Below are 25,903 nucleotides of genomic sequence, written 5' to 3' on the forward strand. Positions count from 1 at the left end.
TATGGTACACTTTATTAGAGCATTTAGATGTCTTTATTCCCACCTTAGAAAACATTTTTTTTTCTTTTTCACAGTTTACCTGCAAGTCCGTCCTTTAAAGTATTGTTCTCAGCTATACTATGAAATGATTTTATACCATATATTAATGGATAAAGTGAACACATAGTTTATCTACTACATGTTACATTGACATGGTCACATACTTCAAAGGATTACCAAAACACACAAGAATCAGCAGGATTTATAGGAATATTTCAGAATTTAGGGGCCCGTGACAGGTTAGACCTTTGTCCATGCTTAAAGAAACAAATATACTGAAGGCAATATTGTAATATTTTCAACAAATTATTGTAAACTAGTTTTTTATTATTACTTTGAGCACTAGTCATATGCAAATTCATTCTTAGTTGCTGAACAGTTTAGTGAAAAGAGAATAACACAAGATCTCCAACTTACAATTCTGGATGAATTTTCCATATGTTAACAAAGTACTTTAAATTTTTATGTGTTTTTTTTTAACACTGTAGTTATAAGATAACTAGATATCAATACACATGGTCTTTAGCCTCGCATAAGCCAAAGCTAAACTCCCTAAGTTTGTGGCTTTTGGGAATTGACTTACTCTTTCTAAACTTTTGATCCTTCATTTGTAAACAATTTTTTGGATACCCTAGTATATTGAATAGAAATTGTATTATATTAGTACAAAAATTACTAATATTATTCATATAAATAATTATTATAAGTATTTTTTTAAGATAACTAAAAATATCTCAAAATATTAAGTAAATAGTAATGTAAAAGAGAAGACTATATTAAAATGAATCTAAGTTGTTCTTATGCTTAGATTTATTTTAAAATGTCATCATAACAGCTGGTTTGGAAATTACAGCTTGAAATAATAGAACCTACCTATTATTTCACAATAAACAGATTAGGTAAATTATATCAAAGCATGTTTTGCAGAGTTAGTTCAGAAAAATATTGGAAGTAGGGGGTTGTTGTCTAAATTAGATTTATATTCCTTAAATTCTATTCTGCAGAAGTAATTTATTTCATTGGTTTTGTACAGCGTAGACCTAGCATAAGGAATCTTATTTTTGAGGGAATTTTAATAACCATTGTATTCCTAAACTATCACAAATTTTGTCAAAAGAATTACATACAATAAAGATTACTGTTTAATGACACTGACAGTGATAACTTTGGTTGAAACACCATTGGTCACTACTTCGTATTACTCAAACATGGTCTTTTATGTTCAAATTCTTGCTCTTTTCACCTCTTTTGGACCCTGCCCTCTTCCTATTAAAATATTATAGATTCTTCTATGCAATTTTAACAGACCAATTTAATTTCTTTGAAAGCTTCTTCAGACTCCATTAATCAAGGACAAAGTGCTTTCCATCATCTCACTTTCAGTTGCTATTTGGTCATATTTCTCTAGATACTATATTATTATTACCATTATTTTGACATTTATTTTCTCAAATTCATAAGAATAAAAGGCTCAAGGCAGGGTCTCTTAATGATCTTTAATTCTTATAGCATATTGTATGATAGCATAGACATGAAAGGTGCTACTACATTTTGTTGAACTGTTGCAAAATATCAGTTTGTTTATTGTGTGATTAGCTAGTTGTACATAATTTAGATTTAGTTCAATATTTGAAAAATAAAAAAATGATAACTATTGAAAAATTCTAGGATCTAGTTTGGTTTTCTGCATATTTAATATTTCTTCATTCCTTAAAATAAAACCTCCATATTGGAAGCATCCCATTGCTTTCTTCATATTTTATGATGGCAATTTCCAGAGCAATATTCCTGTCTATTGTGTAAATGAAGTAACATTTGTAAAGAATAACTGATGGACTATTCAGTTTTTTTACAATCTAGGACTAACAAAAGTCATTTATATACAAATCAATTTATTTTGTATGTATAGGAAAACTTTTTTCTAACTCAAGTAGAACTATACACACGTGAGTAATATCATTGGTAAAGCAATTATAATATTATACTTACCTTAATGTACTATTGGAGTATAGGAGCTTGATAAAATGTTACAAAGGAATCATAGACAAATGTAAATGTTTTGATTATTTCACTTATTTGGAAAACTTGGTTTTTATCTTGTTTATTTATAAATATGTACAGATATCCTTAAGCTTTCTATTCAAACTTAAATACATTTATAAGAGATGATTTTCTAAACACTCAGTCAGGTTTGGCATGGCAGTATTAATATCTTCAGTGGACCTACTCTATAGTATTGACTATTCACCCTCATGATCTTGTGACTCACCATGGCAAGCTGCAGCTTGCTGCCTTTGCCCAAAATCGGGAAAGAATATTATACTTCATATAGCTAGCATGGGAAAAAATTGAAATTGAAAGTATAGTTTGTACTGAGTGCTTGTCCCTTTTGGTCTGTTGTAAAATCATAAAATTATAAACCCGATCATCAAAATAGGAGATGAAGGACTGAGGATATAGCTCAGTGGCAGAGTGCTTGCTTAACATGCACAAGGAACTGTGTATGGTCCCTAACACCACATACACAAAAATAAGTAAGAAATAAACAAATAATAAAAAGTGGCTATAGTCTGTATCCTCAGAAGACACTGAAACACGTTAGAGTTCAGTTAAGAAGTCCATAGTTCTAAAGCCAAGATTGCCAGACCAAAAATCAAAAGCAAATCATAGTAATGTTTTCTTTCGAAATGAATCTGCGTTCTTGAAGAGGAGCCTACAGTACCTGGTATTCCCAGGTGGTCTCCCATCCAAGTACTAACCGGGCCTGACCCTGTTTAGCTTCCAGATCAGATGAGATTGGGCATGTTAAAGATAGTATGGCTATAGACTGAATCTGAATTCTTAACTAAATATAGTAGAAAAAGAAAAGAGAAGAATTCAAACAGGAAAACAAAATAACGAGAAACACAAGGAAGATAAAGTAATTACTTTGAAATTGTATCTTATTACATGGCAAATTCAATTGTGAAATGATATCCAACATCACTGTTGCTTTGTTTTTCAAGTTCGTCCTTAATTTTTCGGTTTGAATCATTCTGTAGTACGTCTTTTACATGTGGAAATATTAGTGGCTGACTGTGTATTTAATAAAAAATACCTGAAGAAATCGCTTGAATTGTTTTTCTTTTTCAGTTCTAGCCGGTGTTTTATAGAAGACTGTGCAAACTTACTAAGAGGAGCATATGATGTTATCCCCTGTCTCTTGCTGAGCTGCAGTTGGAGGACCGTCTGTCCTACTGCATTTGTCTTTGTCAAAGGCTTCTCATTTCTGCTGAAGATTGAAGTGTTAATTGAAATAAAGAATGAATTGCACTAAACAAAAGTACCAAAATTTGGCTAAGTTTCCATGATAACCAGTTGTGCAGCTAGGATTGTTTTATGATTTCAAAAATACTTTCAGCATATTTAACTTTTTTTTTAATTTCATGAAACATTTCTTCTATATGACTATAAAAAATCTTATCTGAAACTTAAAAATAGTAGGCAGCAAATGCTTTAGTTCTCTTGTAAGCAAATAGATTTTCTCCTCAGCTGTTTTTGTGAGTGTTTTCCTTTCATTAATATACTTTTAATATATGGTCTAATTTGCTTTTGTGAGCCCACAATTACGTCTCTGCCTTACTTTCTTTGATGTGTTATTACCAAAACTGCATGGGATTTTATCCATATTACCAAGACAGGTCTGTATATAGAATTTCAAAGATTTTCTTTCCACAGTAAGAATTTAACCTGTCTTCATAACTCAGTCTCTTTAATCCTAGGATTAGCCTAGCTACAGTTTTACAGATCTTTACATTAAACTGTTGCAGTGTCTTTTCTGTCATATCATGAAAGAAACTAACACAGGACTCCAATTAAGGCCTGACCCTTACAGTGGGAAATGTGGAATTCATTCAGGCAACCTCACATTTCCACATAGACTGGACAAACACATTCACTGCACACATCGAGCAGCAATTTTCTGGGGATGTGTTTGGAGTACTGTGGTTCTGTCTGACCCATTAAAAAATATACTTCTAATAATGGCTTCTCACAAAGCTATGAGAATTTCCAACATTAGGTCATCCAAAAATACTGCAAAATATAGACCTTCACATCTCAAACACAGCATTTTCTAGAGCTTGAGTTTGGGTCTGTTTGGGACTGAGCCATTTCTTTCTAATGAGCCAATACCTAAACTTTCTGCTACCTCTTTGTTTTCTACTGGCTTAGGAAAGAAAAGAAAGGAATCTATTCAGCTGAGTATTGCTCATTAAGAATTAATTATAGCATGATATCTAAATGATTAAAGTATAAATGAATGACTCTGATGAGATTCCCATTATTAAAAATGGTAAGATATTTTTGTAGTACCCATACCTGATAGACCATTTAACAATTTAAATAACAATGTCACTACATAATAATTTTTCAGTACTTGAATGTACGTTGGCCTGAATTTAAGATCAGGATCTAATTGTGCTTTAAGTTGTCTTTGCAAAATAAAAATTTGTTGATGCTCCAGCTTTCATAAATCATAAAAGAACTTTCATTCACTTTATTTCAACTATTATTAATTCAAGAAATTCTAGTAAATTGATTAGTATTTTCCTAGCTGACCATGTTTTTTGTTTTACTTTCACTTAAATTTATAATCCATGTATATTTTAAAGAAATGCAGCAAGTGGCAAACTAATAAAAAGTAACTCAATCCTGATCATGACATTCAGTTGTAATTGGGCACAAATATTAAAACATTAAGGAGCCAGGAATGCAATTAGCTTTTATTTGCAAAAACTTTTAAAAAGATGTAAGTAAGTTCTTGGACAAAACTACATTAACATGGGCAGATTCCTCAACACAGAACAGAATGTGTCAAGTATTTCCAGTTACAGTTCTCATGAGCAGTTTATTATGAACACAGTAGAGTTTACGCACCTAATGTTATTTGCAAGTATCTCAACCTAAAAGTGAGATCCCTCTGAGTACACATGTTCAAACAGAATTGTATGAAAAACTGCCATGAAATGAAGGCTCTAGTTGATGAATGAAATTTATCTTGCAACTTAAAAAATATATTAGAGCCTCTTTAACAATTTTGTAAGACTCAGGAAAATAATTCTTCATAAAATTAAGTACATATGTATAAGTAGGTGAGTATAACTTTTATAACCCTAATTTTTATTGAAAATACTTGTTCCTGAATAAGAAGAAAAGCTTTTTATTAATTTTATAGTCATAATCTTATTAATAATCTAAAATTTAGTAAAGAAATATTGACATTACGATTTTGAAGTCTAAAGTCTATTTTAGGCATTTTGGATTTTTATCCCCAACTGCTTTATTTATAGAATGTGTTATTGATTTATACATATGTCATTACGTGTATTTAAAAATTATTTTGTCAGAATGTTAGAATAAAAATTAAATAATTTTATTTCCTATAGTCTATGGCTTTATTAGATAAAAATGTTCTAACAATTAGCTGATTGACAATTTGAAGATTTCTGACTAGGAGAGACAACAGAAATAGCTTATCATAAGTAAGAACATATGATTTCTTGATCTTCAATGAAGAAATCATATATTGGCCAAGATCACAATGAAATTTATTTTTCTGCCTCAGCTTCTAACACACAGAGCTGGTAACATTCTTGTCATACATAGCATGCATCATTCTTTCCTTTTCTTTTTTTTTTTTTGGATTTGAACTGAGGACTTGGCGCTTGTTAGGCAGGCGCATTATTATTTGAGCCAGGCTCTCTGCCCTTTTTCCTTTAGTTTCTGATAGAGTCTTGCATTCTTTGCCTGATCCAGCCTGGGACCGTGATCCTCCTATCCACACCTCCGTTGTAGCTGGAATTACAGGTACATGCCATCATTCCCAGCTTATTAGTGGAGAAGGGGGATCTCAGTAACTTTCTTGCCCAGGCTGGCCTCAAACCACAATCCTCACAATCTATCTCTCAAGTACTTAGGATTATAGGTATCTGCCACCATTACTAGCCAAGGACTGTGTCAGAAGTTGAATGTTACATGGATGTTTTAATGTGTCTTATAAAATTTGGCTTCCAATCTTTTGTTAATTCTAACTTCTTCTAGCTGTACTTCATTTATGGTCCTTGTTATTATACATATTTTTCAGAAATTTCTATAATTCTTATTTTTAATTAAAGACCTATATATTGGAATAAACTGGCAAATCGATAGTACTTATTTTACAACATAATTTCTAGATGTCTTCCACTCCTTACTTTGATTTCCAAGTATGAGTTTTGCCTTTAATATAAAGATTATGTGCTGAACAGACAAATTTATCAATGTTCATTACCTTTGTTTTGAAAGATATAAGCTAGACAATGGAATAAAACTCTACTAATAGGCTTCCTATTTCAATATTTAGTTAGATTAAGATGAATCATCTGCAACACATGCACGCAAGTCCAACACCCAGACACATATATACACACCACATATGCACTCTGAGAGTTTATCTCTTAATAGATATTCGTTTTTTTGTGGCATAATTCAGTTTTTCACTATTGGATAAATGTTTTTTCTATAATTGTTCAGAAGAACAAAGCAATATAAAATCTCAAGAGTGTTTATTATCTGATTTATTACGTTATTACTTTTTGTGGGCAGCCATGCTTAGAATTTGGCATTAGAGAACTTACCAAATCTTTGCAATAAACACGAAATAGAAAGAAAAACATACATACATGTTTTCCTTCGTATATGAACATTTATATGTACACATGCACATACATTTATATCTACTTATATAGACAGCTATTAAAGCCATATGTATAAATATATACACAAACATGGTCTAATATCAGTTTTCAAGTAAATTTCTGCAATAAAGTAAACCATCCTATTTAAAAACCAGGTTAAGAATCTTAAGAGGATAAAGAAGACACTCATAGTCTTTTCTTTGTAAGTGAAACAATCTTCTCTCCACTCAATTGACATACAATTGGCAAATGGAAATTGAATGTATTTAAAGTTGCAGAAGATACTATTTTGTTATACATATACATTGTGAAATGATTATGCCAATTGTTGAGTAATATAATTTTTTCTAATATGCTGATATTTTCTGAAGTTTAAGATCTCCACTATTAAGATTTTTTTGTTTCATCTGTTTGTACAATAAGTTTTCAGTGAAATTCTCATTATAGATATACCACACTTGACTACAGTTCTCACAAAATCATTTCAAAACATCTTCTCTCTAAACTGTGACATTTGTGGCAGGAAAAAAAGTCTTATTAGGAGAAAGCAAAATAATTTCCTTGTGAAAGCTTGCTAGCAGTTTAAACTCATAACTTCATTTCCTGCGCCTCTGAGCCACAGTACGTAGAAGTCAGTCTTGGTAAGTTATAATTAGACATGTAGGATAATTCTAATGATGTCTTACAACTGATGAAATCAGTCTCAGTCTTGTCTACCACCTGATTACCATGGAAACCATTGCTGGCCAACCAAGTAATTCTGATCAAAAGGAATTATAATTAATCCTCCTAGTATATGTTGGGTAGGGATTTGCACAGCTTTTGTTAAAGTTTCTTGTGGAAGCTGAAAGGTCCAGTAAGGGTAAATATTAATTCTTAATGTGCTGGAGAGCAAGAATGGCTTAGTCTCTGTGGGGCACAACTTGCTCTCAGCAAATCAGATATTAACAGATTATAGGATCAGCCTTGCACTACCCAGGGATTAGAGATAAACAGGTGAATTTGTAGAAGAGGAAAATAATTCCTAAAGCTGACTTAACCAAGTCATTGCCTGGTCAAATTGAACTTTAAATAAGAAAAAAAGAATATGCAAGGAACTTGAAATTTGTTGAACAACATCTGTAGTAAGTTCCAAGAAATCAGATGGTCACATTGAACGCTTATTTTTTGCCTTTGCATATGTATTACTGTGAGATGTGGGAGGTGGTAGCCAACTATTTGTGATGGAAAAGATACTGTGGTTCAAAGGTCTTTCCTTCTTATTTCTGTATTTATTAAAGCTATTGCTTAAAACTAAGGACTGAAGACAAACTGTGTGTGTGTGTGTGTGTGTGTGTGTGTGTGTGTCTGTGTGTCTGTGTGTGTGTGTGCCTGTGTCCGTATACATGCACATTAGAGAAGGAGGCCAGTACTTTGTACGTGCTAAGCAGGGCGACATGCCAGCCACTGAAATCAAATCTTTAACTAGAACAATCATCATAGAATGACAATCCTTGTAGAGTTGTTTTTCAAACTTCCAGTTAAAGTTTCAGGAATTAAGAAATACATGAAAATCATCAGTATTAGTCGTGTTAGAATTTTGTGCTTATTAATCACAAATATTTTAAAAATTCCTTTTCAATAGACTAGTTTTTGATATTATATTGAGAATTCAGAAAATCAAACAAGATAAACAGCAACATAGGGACTAATCTATTCAGAGCAATGTTAATTTAAAATCTTGAACAATGTCACTTTGCACTAAAGATTATTTCAGAATTTAAAAAACTGGACCCTTGTTAACTGTTAAAGCATACTGTCAATGCCAACTAAATTCTTTTTGCAGCTTCTTGGCCTACGAATAAATGAAAATTTGTTTTAAAGTATTCATGAAGTATATGTCTTTGTGTTAACCTATTTATTAAAAAAAACCTATTTATTTAAGGATGATAAGATAAAAACAAGCCAATATTTTCTGAATTATTTCATGGACACCCTTACTTTATATGTTACTTAATATATTTTCTATCTGTTTTAGTTTTCCAATGTGTAGTGAGCCCCTTGTTTTTTTCTTGTCTTGGCATTCATAAAGAGTCAAGGCTTTAGTTGGCATATGTGCCATGATTTTTGGCTGGTCCTGATGAAATGTGTTGGTTTTTGCAGCTGTGTAAACTGAAAAAGGAAATATCCTGTAGCTATGCCTGGAATTAAGAGCTACCATTTCCACTTTCTGTTAACTTCATAAAGTTAGTTGGGAAGGTAAATTATGCCTTTAATATGTGTTTTTCTTTCCTTTTCTGTTTTTTTGGGGGTGTGTGGGGGGATCAGAATTTAATATCAAAATTGAAAAAGAAATAATATTATGATGTGTAAATAATGCACTCTTCAAAGTACTCATGATAGATTCAAAGTCAATTGACTTATGCAGCAGCCAGTTTTTGATAGTCATGATTTGTGCATTGCCCAAGAATGCTTTTATTAACAAAAGTAGATCTTCCCCCATCCCTTTATGTGGTTCCAAACATTATATATAAAGTTATGATGTCTATACAACCAGGTAAATTTATCAAAAAGTCATTCAGGTTAGATTAAGAACTCAAAGAGCTTATTCTTCTGGAATAATGGGTTTCCAATTTGCTATTTGCATACATAACCTGGCAGTGAGATGTAATCTCAGAGTGTATAAAGAAATGGTTTTAAGATTTATAACAGAGAAACCCGGAAACTATACAGTAGAGAAGAAATGTAGTACTGAGAAGTCATAAAACATGTACTGTTTTTACTCTGTTTTACAGATATCTTAAATATTTCTCATTATTCATCAATTATTATTCTTTTCCTTTCTCAATTTATAAAAATAAGAGTCAGAGTAAATTGAATAAAAATATAGAATAATGAAACATAAATATAAAAGTATCAGCTTAATGAGTCTTTTTTTCCTAAAGTTATTATGGTAAGATAATTTAGTTGCTTTCTCTTCACATTTAAGAATTTCAAAATCTATCACTGACATTAAAACTTTTTATGCACGTTTTTGAAATATCTTTAAAAAATTATTTAAGATGAATCAATAGACTACTTCATTTAGTATGTATCTTGTTTTGCAAGCTTGTTCCCTAAGAACACAACATAATTTTCCATTTCAATATATGTTCAAGTGGTTTTCCTAATAATTTTCCTCCCTTTCTTTAACACATAGAAAACTTACAAGCAAAATCCCAGTACTGGTCTCATCATTTTCTCTTGCTTTGAGAATACAAAATTTATCTACAGTTTCAGTGAATAACTTTTGAAAACACTGGCGGTATTCAGACTTGTTAATGCAACTTGTCTGCCCATGCCCGTTTCCAGATAATACACTTTACTTGCTGGTGAACATCCAACAAGTAGTTTTAATGTTCTAGAGATGTAAATGGAGTGTATGGTAGAATGGCAATAAAAAAGCAATTTCATTTAGGAAAACTCATTTCTTGGTGTATATCCTGTGAAGGGATATTGTTTGATTAAAATAAAAGACATTAAAACTCAATAAAGACAGAATGATCATTGTTGAAGGAAGTTGAGTCATTTTAAAGTTAATTATGCTTGTGGTTGATCTCGTGGCTGTGTGGCTGATATATGTAATGCAGAGTATGTATGTTTCCATGAAACCATATTATGAAAACAAGAGAAACAAAGTTTCTATAAACGACTCTGTAGAGCAGGATGTGGACAAATAAGAAAAACAGAAGAAAGGAGGCATTGAAAATAAGAATAAATATGTATGAGTTTTCTTGCAGAAAAAAAGAAAATACTATTGTTAGAAATATCTGTGAGTCTCACAAAAGGAAGATGAAATGCAGCAGAGTTGATTACCAAGCTTAAAGAAAGCTCTGTGTATCTGAGTTCCAGCTCTTTGCATTCAGTAGCCATGTGCCTTTAGACTTGACTTCATACCTTTCTGAACTTATTTTATCATGTATAAATTTAGCTAATGATATCTCTTTTAGATAAATCGGATTGAAGAAATTACAGAATCATATGCATGATAAAATCAAAACACTTATAAAAATCATTATCAGTAGATGTACTATTTTTAATATTTGTTATAGCACTGTATTTAATTCCACCCAAAAATTGAAAAGGCACTTTCAGACATCAAGCATGGGAAATTAATAACAAATTAAGCAATGGCCTAATTTCTTTTGGCAATAGCTACACATTTTCTCCTATAAATAATGGTGGCAATGACTTCAGTGTCAATCTACATACCTCCTGGTTAGAAAAAAAAAACGTGAAGGAATGACTGAGACATTCTTTTGAGAGTCACTTGCAAAATGTCCCCATTCAGTTGTGGCTGGATTGGCACATGAAAGTGCATACTTTCAGTTTGTATACCAACAGAACTCTCCTCCTGAGGAGAGAAATCTTCCTATCATTTGTTCACTGTACAGATATCTTTATCAATTGTATCATAGGTTAAAGGACACATTATTTTTTCTCAATATGACTAGGCAATTTACCCATTTAGTGATGCATGTTAGTTTAAGGTAAACTTTAAGCTGTGTATTTGAGAAATTAAGGCTAAGGTATGGATTCCCATTAACATAAACTGAAATTAATTGAGGAACTAAATGTTAAAAATTGTTTCTTCTAATCCTTGACTAACTTATCTTACACAAGAGTTGTGTCCACTATTTTAGGAAAACAAAACCAATTTGATCCTCATGAAAGCAGTTGACCACATTGGGGTGTATAGCGAGAAATGAGAAGGAATGTGGGTACAAACATTTTTATAATTTATAAAATGCCTTGTGGCTTAAAGCTGTAAATAAATTACATAAAACAATAACATGAACAACAAGCTTTTGTTTTAAAGGAAAGACCTACCTAGGATCTGTCAATAACAATAAAATTACCAATAATAAGAACGGTGACAGCCATCATTTATTAAGTGTTCTACTGCATGGCAAGCACTAGCATGCTTGTGTCTTCACTGGTTCATAGTTAATGCATGTAATGCATTTGTATACATACATATGGTGAAATGATTATCACAGTTAACCCAATTAACATGTCAGTTATCTTGCTAGTTTTTGTTTTTGTTTAATGTTGCAAGAGAACCTAAAATCTAGTCTTAGAGATGTACACCACAATGCTATTAACCATTGATGTCCTCATGCTATTTCAGATAAAAACTCAGCTGATTTAAGGGAAAACAATTAAGGTGATCCCTGATTTGAAGGTATAAGATTTGACCAAGAATCAAAAACAGGGATATTACCAAAGATGAAGGACAATTACATACTTAAAATCCAGGAGGGAATGATTTTTTCATCCTATTCTGAATCACAATCTTTGTACAAATTTATCTGCATAAATGTTTCTTCATGATCTTGGATATCCATAAGATCCATTTAGGTTTTGTGAGATTGTCTATATTGAAATCATGTTGATATTTGGGGTGAAGTATTTCAACATTACTGAATTGGCTTCAGTGCTAGTATTGGATCAGTTTGTTACTGTTACAACTCAAACTGTCATTGCTGAATATAATCCAATTAATTTTTTTATCTACTATTGTCCATCTTGAATCAGATTTGAGATTTTCAGCTGCTACATATTTGATGTTTAAGGTTCTACCCCTGAGCCTTTGAATTTGTCAGGCAAGGGAAGAGAAGTAAAAAAGTTCAGTGTGGGCCTTTATGACTTGGGCTTACAGGTAACACATAACACTCATTCATGCAATCTCTGGCCACACACAATTATGTGGCCAATAATCACATACTGGATATCCTCCAAGGAAGGAGAAATATTCTCTTCTTGAATGCACAGAAGAAAGAGAGAAGTTGTTCTGTGAATAACCAGTTACTGCTAGTTTTCCCTCAAATTATTTACTATTAAATAAGAACCAGCAATTGCTTGTCAATTAGTATTCCTTCCTTTGCAAGTACCTTAATATGTGTGAAGCATTGTGGGAATTCCCAATTTGTCCAGATAAAATATTTTGCCGGCAATGTCATCAAACTTCCAGAACACTTTAAAGTAAAAGCAAACTTTTTGGTAATTATAATATAGTTTTTTTTTTAAAGTATTCATACCAAGTGAGCATTCACAAAGTGAAAGCAATCATACTAACTGCATTCAGATTAAGAAAGGAACATCCAGAGTCTCCAGAAATCCCCAAGGTCTCCCTCCCTGTTCCCTTTTGGATAGGTATTTTAGTGAACATATGTATGGAATTATTTTAGGTATATACATAGAAGTGGGATTGTGGTGCATATGACATGTTTTTCCTTTTTTTGCAATTTTAGCAGATACTTCTTAGCCAGGCACCACTCCAAAGATGTTATGCCAGTTTTTGCTTCCATACACAGTATAAGGGATTCTGGGTGTGTCACATCCTCACCAATAATCACTATTTGCTTTCCACTACATTTTAGCTATTTCTCTTAGCATTCAAACCATTTCATCATGATTTTATTATTATTTCCTGAATGGCTAATATTGCTGAACATCATTTTAACCACCGAAGTTTTTATTTATGTAATAAAATCCCAAATTTTCAAATGTTATTTATTCATTTATTTTTGAGACAGGCAAGGTCTTCCTATATAGCCATGCTGGCCTTGAACTCACAATCCTCCTCTTTCAGCTGTCCCAGATTTGGGATTATAGGCATGCAGTATCATACCCAGCTTCAAAATGTTTCTTGACATTTCAAAAGCTACCTTCGTTTTCTCTCCTTGTTTTCAACAATTTGAAACCACAAGAATTATCCACAAAGCTTAGACCTGCATCTTAGATTCCATCTTTTCTCATCAAGGGGTAAAGTGAGTAAGTCTCCCTCTGTAGCAGCAGGTTTAACATCTATACTTTCAGACAACTGCACATAAAAAATATTTGAAAAATAAGTGTCTCTGCACTGAACATATAAAAACTGTTTTTCATGGTAATATTCTCTAAATAATACAGCATAACAACTATTTACATAGCACTTACCTTGTACTAGATTTTACAAGTAATCTAAAGTATATTGGAAGATGTGCATAGGTTACATGCAAATACTATACTACTTTATATAAGAGACTTGTGCATTTGTGGATTTTTGTATACATGTGAAGCCCGAAACCAATTCTCCTGGATGACAGAAGACAAATGTAAAGGGACCCTGATCCTTTACCATACACTAAACAGAATTTCTTAGTTCTGCTTTCAGCTGAACTTGGTTTTAAAAAATTATGATTTTTTTTGCAAGTCACAAAGTTTGTAGTTTCTGAGTTCATATTGATTCTGAAGGAAACATAAAGTCCTATCACAATTAAGTGAAACTTTCTAAGATGCCTCTCTAAAACTTTTTCTTTGACTTCAAAAGAGATTGGAATTCTGTTATGTATAACTTTAGGCAAATTAAAGGGATAGAGTTTAGGCCTGTATTATCTTTATTCTAACTGTGACAATTTGCTTCATATTAAGACATACTCTAGTTTTCCAATGTTAATTCAATATATAAAGACTGCTACAGAAATAAAGTTGATAAAGTTGGTATGCTTCACTGTATTCAGAAAAAGTGACATAGGAAGTAGAATTGAACAATCAAAAAACAAAGTTGGGGAAACAAGAATTGCTTTTTTGGAATTAAACACAGGCTGAAATCCTTAGGAATCTCCAACCCTACAAAATTATGATGACACTCTCAGTCCAGTTCATGCTGCTATTAATAAATACTTGTAATTTATAGTATATCTCCCAGTTCTGGAGACAGTGATGTTCAAGATCAATGTGCAAACATCTGGCAAGGACCTTCTTTTGTGTTGTCAAATGACTGAAGGTGGAATGGAAAGAGGTGAAAGGGGGCTAAATTCATCCTTTCTGTTGGCATAAATACCAAACATGAAGATGGAGCCCTTATGGTCCAATAACTATCCACAGGTGCCACCTCCTTACAACACCAAAGAGTAATCAAATTTCAACATGAGTTTTGCAGGGGACAAATATTCAGACCATATAAGTGACTCTACCTATATAATTTACATTAAAAAACACTATTAAATCATAAGACAAATGTAAGAAAATACAGTAAATTATGTTGCATGATTACTAGATAATGATTTTTATATCAAAATAGTTTTTAAATGATTTCTTTACTTTTATAACATTGTAACCTTGCAAAATCCATGAGTCAAGGTAATGAACAGTAAGGGAGGATCCTGGCACTCAGAGCTCCACTATGGAACTAAAGATATGAAGGACTAGAGAAAACCATTTCCTCTTACAAGAACCTGTGTCCCATTAAAATCTTCAAGCATGGATGTGTCTGCAACGCTGGGATCCTAATAGATTTCCTGTCTTAGCAGTTTAGTTGTTTATGAATATCTGTCAGTAATTAACACAGAAAACTTTTGTAGCTCACCATTAAAGCTCACATTTTATTAGTCTCAGAAAATATGTAATATCTCTAGTCCTTCCTTCTCTTAATGAATTGAATGTTAATGAATGTGATTATGAAAGTTGCTTTGCTATATATATTAAAGATTTAGCATGTGAGCGAATATGAGATTAGTTCATCTTACATGAGTTATTAATACATCTTAAAATATTATCATTGCTTTAGCATATTGGTGTCTTTCTTATAACAAATTGGTTCATGTGATAAGAAAGCAATTAGTATGATACCAATGCACATATTATGATAAGACTTTTATATGAATTACCAGCTTTGATAAACCCTAGTGGTTTCCGTTTAATAACTGATTTATATGCTCTAGAAAAAGCATGAATAGTCACAATTGACATGATATTAAGGAGTCATAGATCGTATTTTACTTTTTTCAAAATAACTTTCTACTTAAAAGGAACTAGATATAGACATAGGTGCTTGCCAAAAACACAAGAACTCATAGTCTCATTTAATTCTTCAATTTCAAATACTGAATTAGTTTACCATCCACACTTCCAGGCATGGTTTCTTTCATTCCCTCCACTATACATTGCATCACAATGTATTGAAACATTAGTATTTTCCCAAGTCATACAATGAATTTCTTTGAACTAATTTGGTCTCCTTGGAAGGACTTTTCCTGACTTGTGATTTCTCTGATTTATCCTTTCATCATTACGTTAAACCATATTTCCACTGCAGCTTCTACTGATTGCTAGACAGTCAGGCTTTTCTTTCTTTGGATCTTCCCAGAATATATTTTCATGCTCCATTGGAACATAACACTTTTACAACATTATCAAATAATATCATTCTCATTTCAAAGTCACCGAGAGTGACTCACACACTTCTAGCATTATGGCTTGGATGCCATAGAAATTTCCACAAATGTTTTCTATGAGTGAATGAGCACATTTACTATAGTTAATTTTTAGAAAATACCTTACACATAGTTATTTAAAAGTGTTTAAAAATTATTTTCAGTATATGTGTGTGCTATTTTAAAATCTTCATATATTCTAGGTTCATGGTTTTAAAATATTTAATGACAATTTCTATTATTGCAATTCCAGTTTCGTGGACTTAGTTATACTCTTATGTGCTCGACAATTATTGGTCACCTATTACATGCCAAATACTGCATTCCACAGCCCTGAAAAGCTAGGGAATGCTTTACTTTAACGTGCTTTATTTTAAGGCCAGAACATAAACAAATGAATATGCAATTTCATAATTTCAACCCAAGAAATTCATATCCTCTTTGATTAAGCTTAATTGGCACTTCATTTGAATTTGCCTTCCAATGGCTGAGATTTTGCTGAAGGTGAGGACAAAAATTACCTGAATCCTGAATTTTCTGACTAAAATCCTTGTGATTATGGATGCTCACATGTCCTAGATATTTCTTAAGAGAATTGGAGTGATTCAAGTGAAGATCATGAAAAAAAACCAAAAAACATGAACTGGCATCACCTCTGATCAAGATGACTTCCTTATAGATTTTGACAGAATTCTTAAATTTTCAACCATCACTTACAGAACTCTTGATAATTTGATATTTTCGATCTGTGTATTTTAATATATAATATAAATTTCATATCCACTGTAAAGGAGCATTGTGGATACAATAAGTAAGACTCTAACAGTCTTACTGTATTTAATTTTTAGGTCAAGAAAATTAATTATTGCATCTTGACCATGAGTAATATCTGTTTGCACTATTGGTTTTGAGCAAAATGATCTAAATAAAAGGTCATTTAACATCTTTGAAATAAAAACCCACTTGTGAAAGTCTAATTAGCACTCTTTATTCAAATTTTATAAGAGAAAAAATGCATATTTGATTAGCACAGCATTGAGTTTAATGCTATATTTCCAATGGGAGGCTTCTAATTTGAGAGTACTTACAAACAATATAATATCTTTTATGTAAAATAAATGAATGAAACTTGAATGGAACCAATGTTTAAGCTATGTATTCAATACCTGGCATAATAATGTATATCAGATAGTAAAAATTTAAAAATTGTAATAGGTTGTAGCTTAGTTTATTAGCTACTTTAAACCTAAATGATACAAGTTATCAAATTTTTCATGTGTCTAAATGGATGTTAGAACAAATCTATTTCTGTAGCACATAAAATCCTCATATTAGCATGAAGATATTATTCTATGGTTTCAAGATAAATAGCTTGAAAAATGAGGAAGATTTTTCATTACTTGTCAATTACAATTTAATTAAGATAATTTTTGTGAAGGTTTTTTTATATATTAAAGTTACCTAGATTAAAATAAAACAAATGAAATTGTAAGAGAAGATTAATTGGTTAGTAATCATAAGTATAAAATTTTGAAAACTCCAAAGGCACCAAAAGTAAATCACTAATTAATATTTATTCTTTTAATTAAAATTTGGCAAGTGTGATTTTGCAAGTTAGCCTGATATAATGTTGTTGACGTAACTTCTAATTGACATTTAATAAGTATGTTGATCAAAATATATGTTGTTTTCTCTTCCATTTCAAATGACAGTTACCTGCTTAAACATCCCTTTCATTTCACAGATTAATAAGAACAACAGTGTTTTAATATTCCTCTAGACCTGAGACTTTCATTTATATAATTTACACTACATAAGATTTTGCAGTTCAGAACTTACTTTCTTGTAGTAAGTTGATCATTCCCTGAGGACTTTGAGACACGTTTTCCTAGTGTGTGCACAACCTATGCCTTGGGAGCAACTGAAGCACATTGGGACCCACTTGAGCTCCTAAAGACCAGTGGGATGCTATTTAGTAAATAACTACTTAGACTAACTGGTATTGATCATTTCTTGTTCTCAGAGCCTGTCTAGAAATTTCTTCTTTATGATTTCTTCTCTTCTCACTTTATTTCCTTTACCCAGAATGTTCTTTTTTCCCTCTTTCCTGATTTTCTGTAAGGTCTGATGAAAAATCATAGGTTTCCTACCACAATCACTCACTAGTCATGTCTTCAATAAGGTGCATTGTTTCTTCCTGCTACACCCTGATACATAAACAGATCTCTTTTCACTAACTTTTCATGATGAAATGCTAATTTTTTAAATCTTTTAAAATATTCTATATTGAAAAATAAAATGAATTTTATTTAAGATAGCACACTATCATATTTATGGTAAGAAATATGTGGATAAGTAATTATTACTTTGAAGGTTCCATACTGTATTTGCCTCAGGGAAATTCTCTCAAGACTCATACATAGTATTGCTACAAATTTCCCAAGGTGGCTTTAGACAACCTTGGTCTCTCATATTCTTTTACTGAACCTGTTAGATTGTTTTATTAATTGTGTATTTTCGGCCCACCATAATTATATATTCCACTTAATTAGAGGGGGTTTTTGTAGCTAAAGTTTATCTAAATACAAAATTTGGATAATAAATGTGCTTTACTGTATTTTATAACATATTCTTATTTAAAATAACCGGCAATTACATGCTTACATAAACCTACTTTTGGTTAGATGGAAAGAGAACTTTGCACACAAGAAGAATTGATAGCACCAAGTCATTGAAAACACAGCCAATAAAATAATACTTCCATTTTAAGCATCTTCCAAGAATCTGCTTTAAAGTACCAAATTGAATACAATCAACAGTGTTGTTAATAAACAAAACCAACAAGTTAGAAGTCTGCTCACTGACTATATATATGGTCTAGTCATTCCACTTGTCTTTTGCCAGAGATCTATGACAAAACACAAACCTTTATGAGTCTTAGAAGTCATCAAAATATAATCATCATGGTCTTACAAAGCTTTGCTTTTAGAGCCTTTTCCCATAGTGTCAGTGCTTTTAAAATAATCACTAAATATATCTGTTGGTGTCTTGATTTTGAAATATAAGACACTTGAATGAATACCTTTTAGGTATACTTTGATTCCAATAAAGATTATGTCAACACATATTGTTAAACTTTTATGTTTCTGGTATGCAGTATGTAGGAGAAAACTGGCACGTGGGTAGAAATGTAGCAAGAGCCTTAAAGTACATTAATGTAAGAGTTGATTCATATCCTCTCATTGACTATATTGTTGTTAAGCCAACATAAACAGTGACACTTTAAATAAGATCAGGGAACAGTGGGGAATAAGAGTTTCACTGTCAACTTTGCCATTTACTGGCTTTTCTGACTTATTTAATTTATTTGATGTTTTTGTATGCCAATTTCTTACCTTGTAAAACTGAGATATTAATAGTTAACTCATAGAATCGAATATTCTAATTGGTTAAGCTTATATACAGGAAATAGCTATATTTTTCCTCACACGTATGAAGTGTTAAATATATTTTAATATCTCAATAATGAATAAAAATTCAACTTTTACATCTTTGAATAAAGTATATAGTAATAGATATTTTGAAATATTATAGACACAGACCTACCCTGAAAATCACTGCCTATTCCCTAAGACCTATCATAACATTGCTTGAAAAGGGAGCATTTTCAAGATGCATGGGAACTCAATTTTATTGAAAAAGAGTGTTCAAAGATTGTTAGCAAATGGATGGATATCCTCGATAAGCCTCATAGCTAAACTGCAGATTTTTTTTTTTAATTATTTTATTATTCATATGTGCATACAAGGCTTGGGTCATTTCTTCCCCCTGCCCCCACTCCCTCCCTTACCACCCACGCTGACCCCTCCCTCTCCCCCCAACCCCCTCAATACCCAGCAGAAACTATTTTGACCTTATTTCTAATTTTGTTGTAGAGAGAGTTTAAGCAATAATAGGAAGGAACAAGGGCTTTTGCTGGTTGAGATAAGAATAACTATACAGGGAGTTGACTCACATTAATTTGTGAATATACAAGTTGCTGCATGCAATCTCCTTTTGACTCAGGAATTAACAATTCAAATATTTCTCCAAGTTTGGTAGACCAGGCTCTTTTATACCTACACTACAGTCTCTGCTGCAGTTTGAGTCAGTCCCCCTTGTAGTACTCATCACAAAACCACATTTCAAACAATTGCTTATGTGGTTGTCTCCTTTAATTCAGTTTACTCAGCAACATGCCAAAACTCTGCTATATGCCAGTGATAAAGAAGAATAAAACATGTTTGCTGCTATACCAGAGTCAAGAGGAAGGTGAGGAGGCAGGGACAAAGCCTTGATGGCAGGACCCTGCCACTGTATTGGTATTCTTCATCTACTGACACAAGGCCAACACACTCAATATGTGCTTGCTGAATGGGGAAAAATTTGAAAATGCTCTGTTATGGCTTCACTGGAAGTTTTAAGCAACATTTTAAAAATGCATTCTCTACTCTTCATCACACAGTACCCAGAGCCAATATTTGCAGCTCTGAGGCAAATAGCAGAGTTAAGAGTGATCATTCTTGCTCTACTTTTAGCATAGTTTCTCCTTATTCCTAACAAAATTTGTTACTTTATTGATGTGGAAACATACCCTTAACATATTAAGTGAAATAGCTTAAGTTGAATGTAATGTGAAACATGATCCCAGTTTTGAGTAATGTATGAGTGTATCATTCATTAGTAAAAATATAGGTAAATATAACCCAGAATGTTTCTAGTAGCTGTCTTTTTGTGATTGAATAAAGGGGAAAATCTTTACTTATATGAATGTTTGTTAAGCAAGTACTGCTTTTATAAATAGAGGAGGGGAAACTATTTTTAAAACAGAATGAATTTTGACTGAAATAAAATATAAAATGACTGAGGTGTCAGTTCTGAGTCCATGTATGTGTAAGGTAGCATTCCTAGGATCTTATCCCCTGATACACTTACTCTGTGGGTGAAAGGACCAATTCAATGAAGGTATGCTCTCATTAATGGAGTCTATAATACCGAGAATCACCCAAACCCTAAGTTACCATTCTCACCTATCTTGAAGAAACTGTCCTTGACTGTCAACTGTAATCACTGCTGTGTCCTTGGTTGTTAGCGATTCAAACCAGTTGACTGCAGTCTTAAGAACTTTTAAAATAACCAACCAAAGATTTTTGTTTTGTTTTGTTTTTCTTTTAGCTGCAGGCTATTGTTCTATGTCCTATCTTATGACATTATGAATGATGTCCTTCCCTTAATGTCATGGTTACCTTGAAGATATTTATAGTCCAGGTTCTGATTCCTCTCAAGGAGCTCTTCTGTGTATAATTTTCAAACTCAGTTTTTTCTTTCTTGCTTTTTTTCCAAACTTCATTTACTAACATATTTATTCTAGCAAAAATGTTCTGTATTAGGAAACATCTTTGTGTTTTCTTCTTACTCACTGCAGATGCAAAATATAAATACTTAAAGAGGTAATGACAAATGAAAAAACTAAACTCCCACCAGAGGTTTTTGTTGTTCAGGTAGTCATCATTTACATGAGTTTTTCCCTCCCTATTCGTATTGCTTGTTCTTCAGGAAATGACATTGGCTTGCTTTTCCTATGCACTGGATTCTTTTGTGTTCGTTCTTATTAATCTCTCTTGCTTTTCTCAGATGCATTATTCTTTAAGCGCTTTGTTTACCTACAGTCTGAGATAGTCTTATATTTTGTTAAATTGCAGTAGTCAGCATCACAGTGAATTTACTGTACAAGTGTATTTTGACACAAAGCAAATAGGAAACAGTCTGTACTCTTTCTTATATCAGCTTGCTATTGTAATACTGCATGTACTAGAATTAATTGAATAATATACTTGTTAAAATGAAGCAAAAATTCTCTTCCTTCTCTTCAATACCTGCTTTTAAATTGAGATACTGTTGTACACCAAGAAAATATGCCCATTAATCCACTAAATAGTCCATCACTTGGTTATTTATAGAGTTATATTAGTTTTACCAAACATAACTTTTTTTATGTCATGGCATATCATTTTAAAAGGTTTAATATGCACTTACTGTTTGGTTTGAACTAATATTCCATTCTCTTTCATTTAAGTGATTGATAAACCAGGAGCAAATTTAATTGTCCAATGTAAGAAAAGTAAAGAAAAATATCTGAGAATGATCTAAACTCTTAACCCTAAAAATCCCATACACTCAACCACTCACCATTTATTCAGTTGCATTACATGAGTGTATACATGTAAAGATACAAACACACACATACACACACTCATTCAATCTTTATTAAAAAAGAAAAAAAACCCTACATTGTTTTTTCTGCTTTATACCTAAGGAGGCAGAGAATAAGTAGCTTTCTTTGAAATGGTAAGATGCATGTCACTATACATGCAGATTAAGGGTGACCTATTAAATGATGGCACAGTTCTAATGTCTGTCCTGAGGGAGTTCAGAATGCTATTATTATATTTTTTGTGTATAAACTTTTGCCAGAACCTTAATCTAGTCCTTTGGGCTATAAGTTGAGGTGACTGCACAAGTCTTAGCAATCATTTGTATAGAGGTTTTGCAAAAAAGCATATTAGTTCTCTAACTTTTGGTAACCTATCCATTATAGTCTTTATTTAATTGAAAGAATTTTCCTGACATTTTTATACCCATTGAATGTCATGTATTTTCTACCTTTTTTACATTGTGTAGTATAGAACTAAATCAAGTACTTTAAAGAAAGAAAAAGATATTTGTAGAAACCACTTTTCTATTAGATTGTGTGCAAAACTTGTTTTGAATTTTCCAGAATGCCACAAAGAAGACTATTGATTGCTGCCCAAAATGTTATTTGTAGCAACATCCATTAATTGCTAGTCCATTTCTTTAAATAAAAGTTTTTTAAAAATATAATACAGAAGAAAATATCAAAGCTTTAGTTTGCAAGCTTACTTAATACTATTTGATTATGTCAAAATACACAATGTTAAATTTATACTTAAATCATTTACAAATATTGGCATTTTATTAAGCTCAGTTAATATTCTTTCATCATTACTGACATGAAATATTGACCACCTTTTGTGATGACAAAATTTACTGTGAATAAGATATGAAGCAAAGAGTCAAAATTTTATTGAAGCAATTCTCTGAGTATACTTCACCAGAGTACTTCAGACCTTATTTAATCCTTAATGAGTGACATGTTAGAAAATAAAGGTGACCAGGAGCTGAACAACATATTTTTCTCTCCTGAAAACCCATGTTGAAGAAAGGAGACCATCCTATAAGGAAGAAATTCAAATCGAAATGGAACAGTTACTCAAATCTTGGCTTCTGATTTCCAACTTACAGTTGTCACAAGAGAAGCTTTCATTTCTTGAACTAATACAAAACACATGTCTTAGTAAACCTAGATTTGAGAGGACATGCATTTATGTGAGAATAAATGCAAAGAATGAAAAGAAATGGATATACATATTTATGTGCATAATATCAATAAGACAAGTGACTAAAAGGTTTCTGCTCATTATGTCGATGAATATGAAGTCAAGACGTACTGTAGGTAATCCAAAATCTCATAGATCATATTTAACTGTGATTGTAATAATTCAATGTGGTAATCACATTGAAATATTTAGCAGTTGTATTAGATAATTATTCCTCATAAGTTCATGGCTTAAATTATTCTGACCATATTTATTTTTATAAATTTAAAAATTTAGTATCCTGAGACACTCTCAGTGTTGTTTTAGTTATGTAGAAAATATTTAATTAGTCTTTCAAAGGAACAGTGTCAAATTTTCTGATGCTAAAAGTGTAAACAATCTTCTTACCTTTTTGTTTTTGCCACTTGCTAATATAACATAAAAATGACAACACATATATTCTTGATTTCAAACTTAACATATGAGATCAGAATTTATCACATATACTAGATAGTAGTTATTTTTAATACCAGATGCTATGAGTAAAAGCTCCAGTTATAGGTAATGTTCAGAATTTTTTGATGTTTAATTCCACCTGTATTATTAAAAATACATACACATTTTAATAAATATTAAAGGGATAATTCATATTAAAATACATGTGATTTCTTTAAATGTGGTAACATTTTACTAAGATGATAGAAAAATACATAATATTACTTAGCATTATTTTAGCCTTTAATGAATTTCAGATTATCTGAATTCAGTCAGTTGGAGTTCTATTTTATAAAGTTGGTACTATAAATTTCCAGTTACAGTTTTATAAGTTTATTAGTTTCCACATATTTTCTGTGAATAATAGGACTTATGTGCATAATCTTCTCATTTTCCCTCTGTTTAGAAATAATAGCAAAAAGAGCAAATTTTCATTGGTCAAAGGTCACATAAAACTATGGAAAATAAAATGCATTTAAGTAGATACACCAATAAAGAATATTTAAGACCTTAACACTTCTACAGAGGTTCTCTCTCGTATTGTGGTTTCAGTTTGGAAGGTACTGTATATCTTCCTTGATTGTAAGTGATTAGTAGAACTAAGACTTCTGCTCTCATCATGCTACATTGACATGCTTGGGTTCTGATTCTCTGTTGAAAATTGGCTTTTATTTCATTTCTGTGATGAGTTTGATAGAAAGAATAATCATCCTAAACACCCAGTGAACAGACTAATGGGTCCATGTGGCCAGACTGATCACTTACTCTGTGACCAGTATTTACTAAAGGATCTTTCTACCCGCTCTCTGTTTTTTTTTTTTTTATTGTTTATCATGTCCTTATCAGCCTCTGCCACTGAAACACTATGTCATGATGGACATGTTTATAATTTATTAGACTTCAACTTATCTTTTATTGATTGTATTTTAAATGAATGGATGTCTTCATTCCTTGTTGCTGATGAGATGTGATATAGATTAGAATTCTTAATGAGCTTTAGGAGTCACCCAATGTCCCTTCAGCATAGAGCACCTTTACCAGCCTTTTCTTAAAATAGGTTTTAATCTCTGATAAACCATGCACAGATATTCACATTCATTATGTTTTTGGTAAGTACCAATCCTTTTGATTGGAAAGACTCTTTTTAAAAACTGTTTCTTCAAAAGTTTGACCTGGACATGTGCAATGTAGAATGTTGTGATAGATAGTACTGGTGACCTGAAAATACATTGCCTCCTTAATTCTTAAAATTTAACTTACTTTGGAGATTTCAAAAGAGAACTGCAAGGAAAAAACCCAGTCACAGACATTTTTTTCCATTTTCTGAAAATAACAAAACTTCTACAATCTTTGGGGTGGATCCCCATTCCTGACATGTGTATACACACATACACACACACACACACACACACACACACACACACAGAGAATACAAGGATCTCTGATGAGATTGAAAAAAAATTTTAAATGAAATTCTATTGGCTATATTCTTGCTTTTAGTAAGCCATGGGAAACTGAGTTAAATATTCAGCATAATGGGAGATGACCAAATCTCTCCAGATTATATAACTGTTGCCTCATTTAAGGTTGAAACTTCAGAAGACATTGTAATTAAAAAGTTGGCTCTGGTCAAGCTTGTCAAAACTTAATGGTCTTTCTCTGTAATATCTTTCACAAAGCTCTTTAGGAAGAGAAATCAAGTATTATTATTTGACAGCATAATATATCAAATAAGATATAAAGCACAATATTTGCAATTCCTTTGCATCTAACAACAAATGCCATAAAATGGTGAACATAACAGAACTTTAGAGTTTTAATTTTTCATTTAAATTGTATATAACAGTTAATGTACACTAAATATTATCATTCTTTTTTTACCACACTGACACTACATACATTCTTGCTATAAACATTCCTTTTGCTACCAAATGAACTGTGATTGAAGGTGTTGCTTTAATATATAATTTACAAGTATCACTAATAAAGTTTTCAAGAA

General features: G+C 31.7%; 1 protein-coding gene and 1 pseudogene across 15 annotated transcripts in view; one reads left to right on the top strand and one right to left on the bottom strand.

Moving 5' to 3' along the window:
• The window catches only part of Pcdh9 (protocadherin 9), an 888,530-nt gene that overhangs the window by 736,471 nt on the left and 126,156 nt on the right, over nucleotides 1–25,903 (top strand). Inside the window, exon 6 of one of the 15 annotated variants that reach the window (XM_074043267.1) lies at nucleotides 3,172–5,159. The exons of the other annotated variants lie outside the window; for them this stretch is intronic. Within the exon in view, the coding sequence (XP_073899368.1) occupies nucleotides 3,172–3,191 (20 nt within the window). The 3' untranslated portion in view covers nucleotides 3,192–5,159. Of the gene's footprint in view, nucleotides 1–3,171; nucleotides 5,160–25,903 lie in introns of those variants that run through there. 15 annotated transcript variants of the gene reach the window in all.
• LOC141413030 (5S ribosomal RNA) lies at nucleotides 2,750–2,867 on the bottom strand (annotated as a pseudogene).

This window comes from Castor canadensis, chromosome 10, assembly GCF_047511655.1.
Source record: "Castor canadensis chromosome 10, mCasCan1.hap1v2, whole genome shotgun sequence".
Taxonomy (NCBI): domain Eukaryota; kingdom Metazoa; phylum Chordata; class Mammalia; order Rodentia; family Castoridae; genus Castor; species Castor canadensis.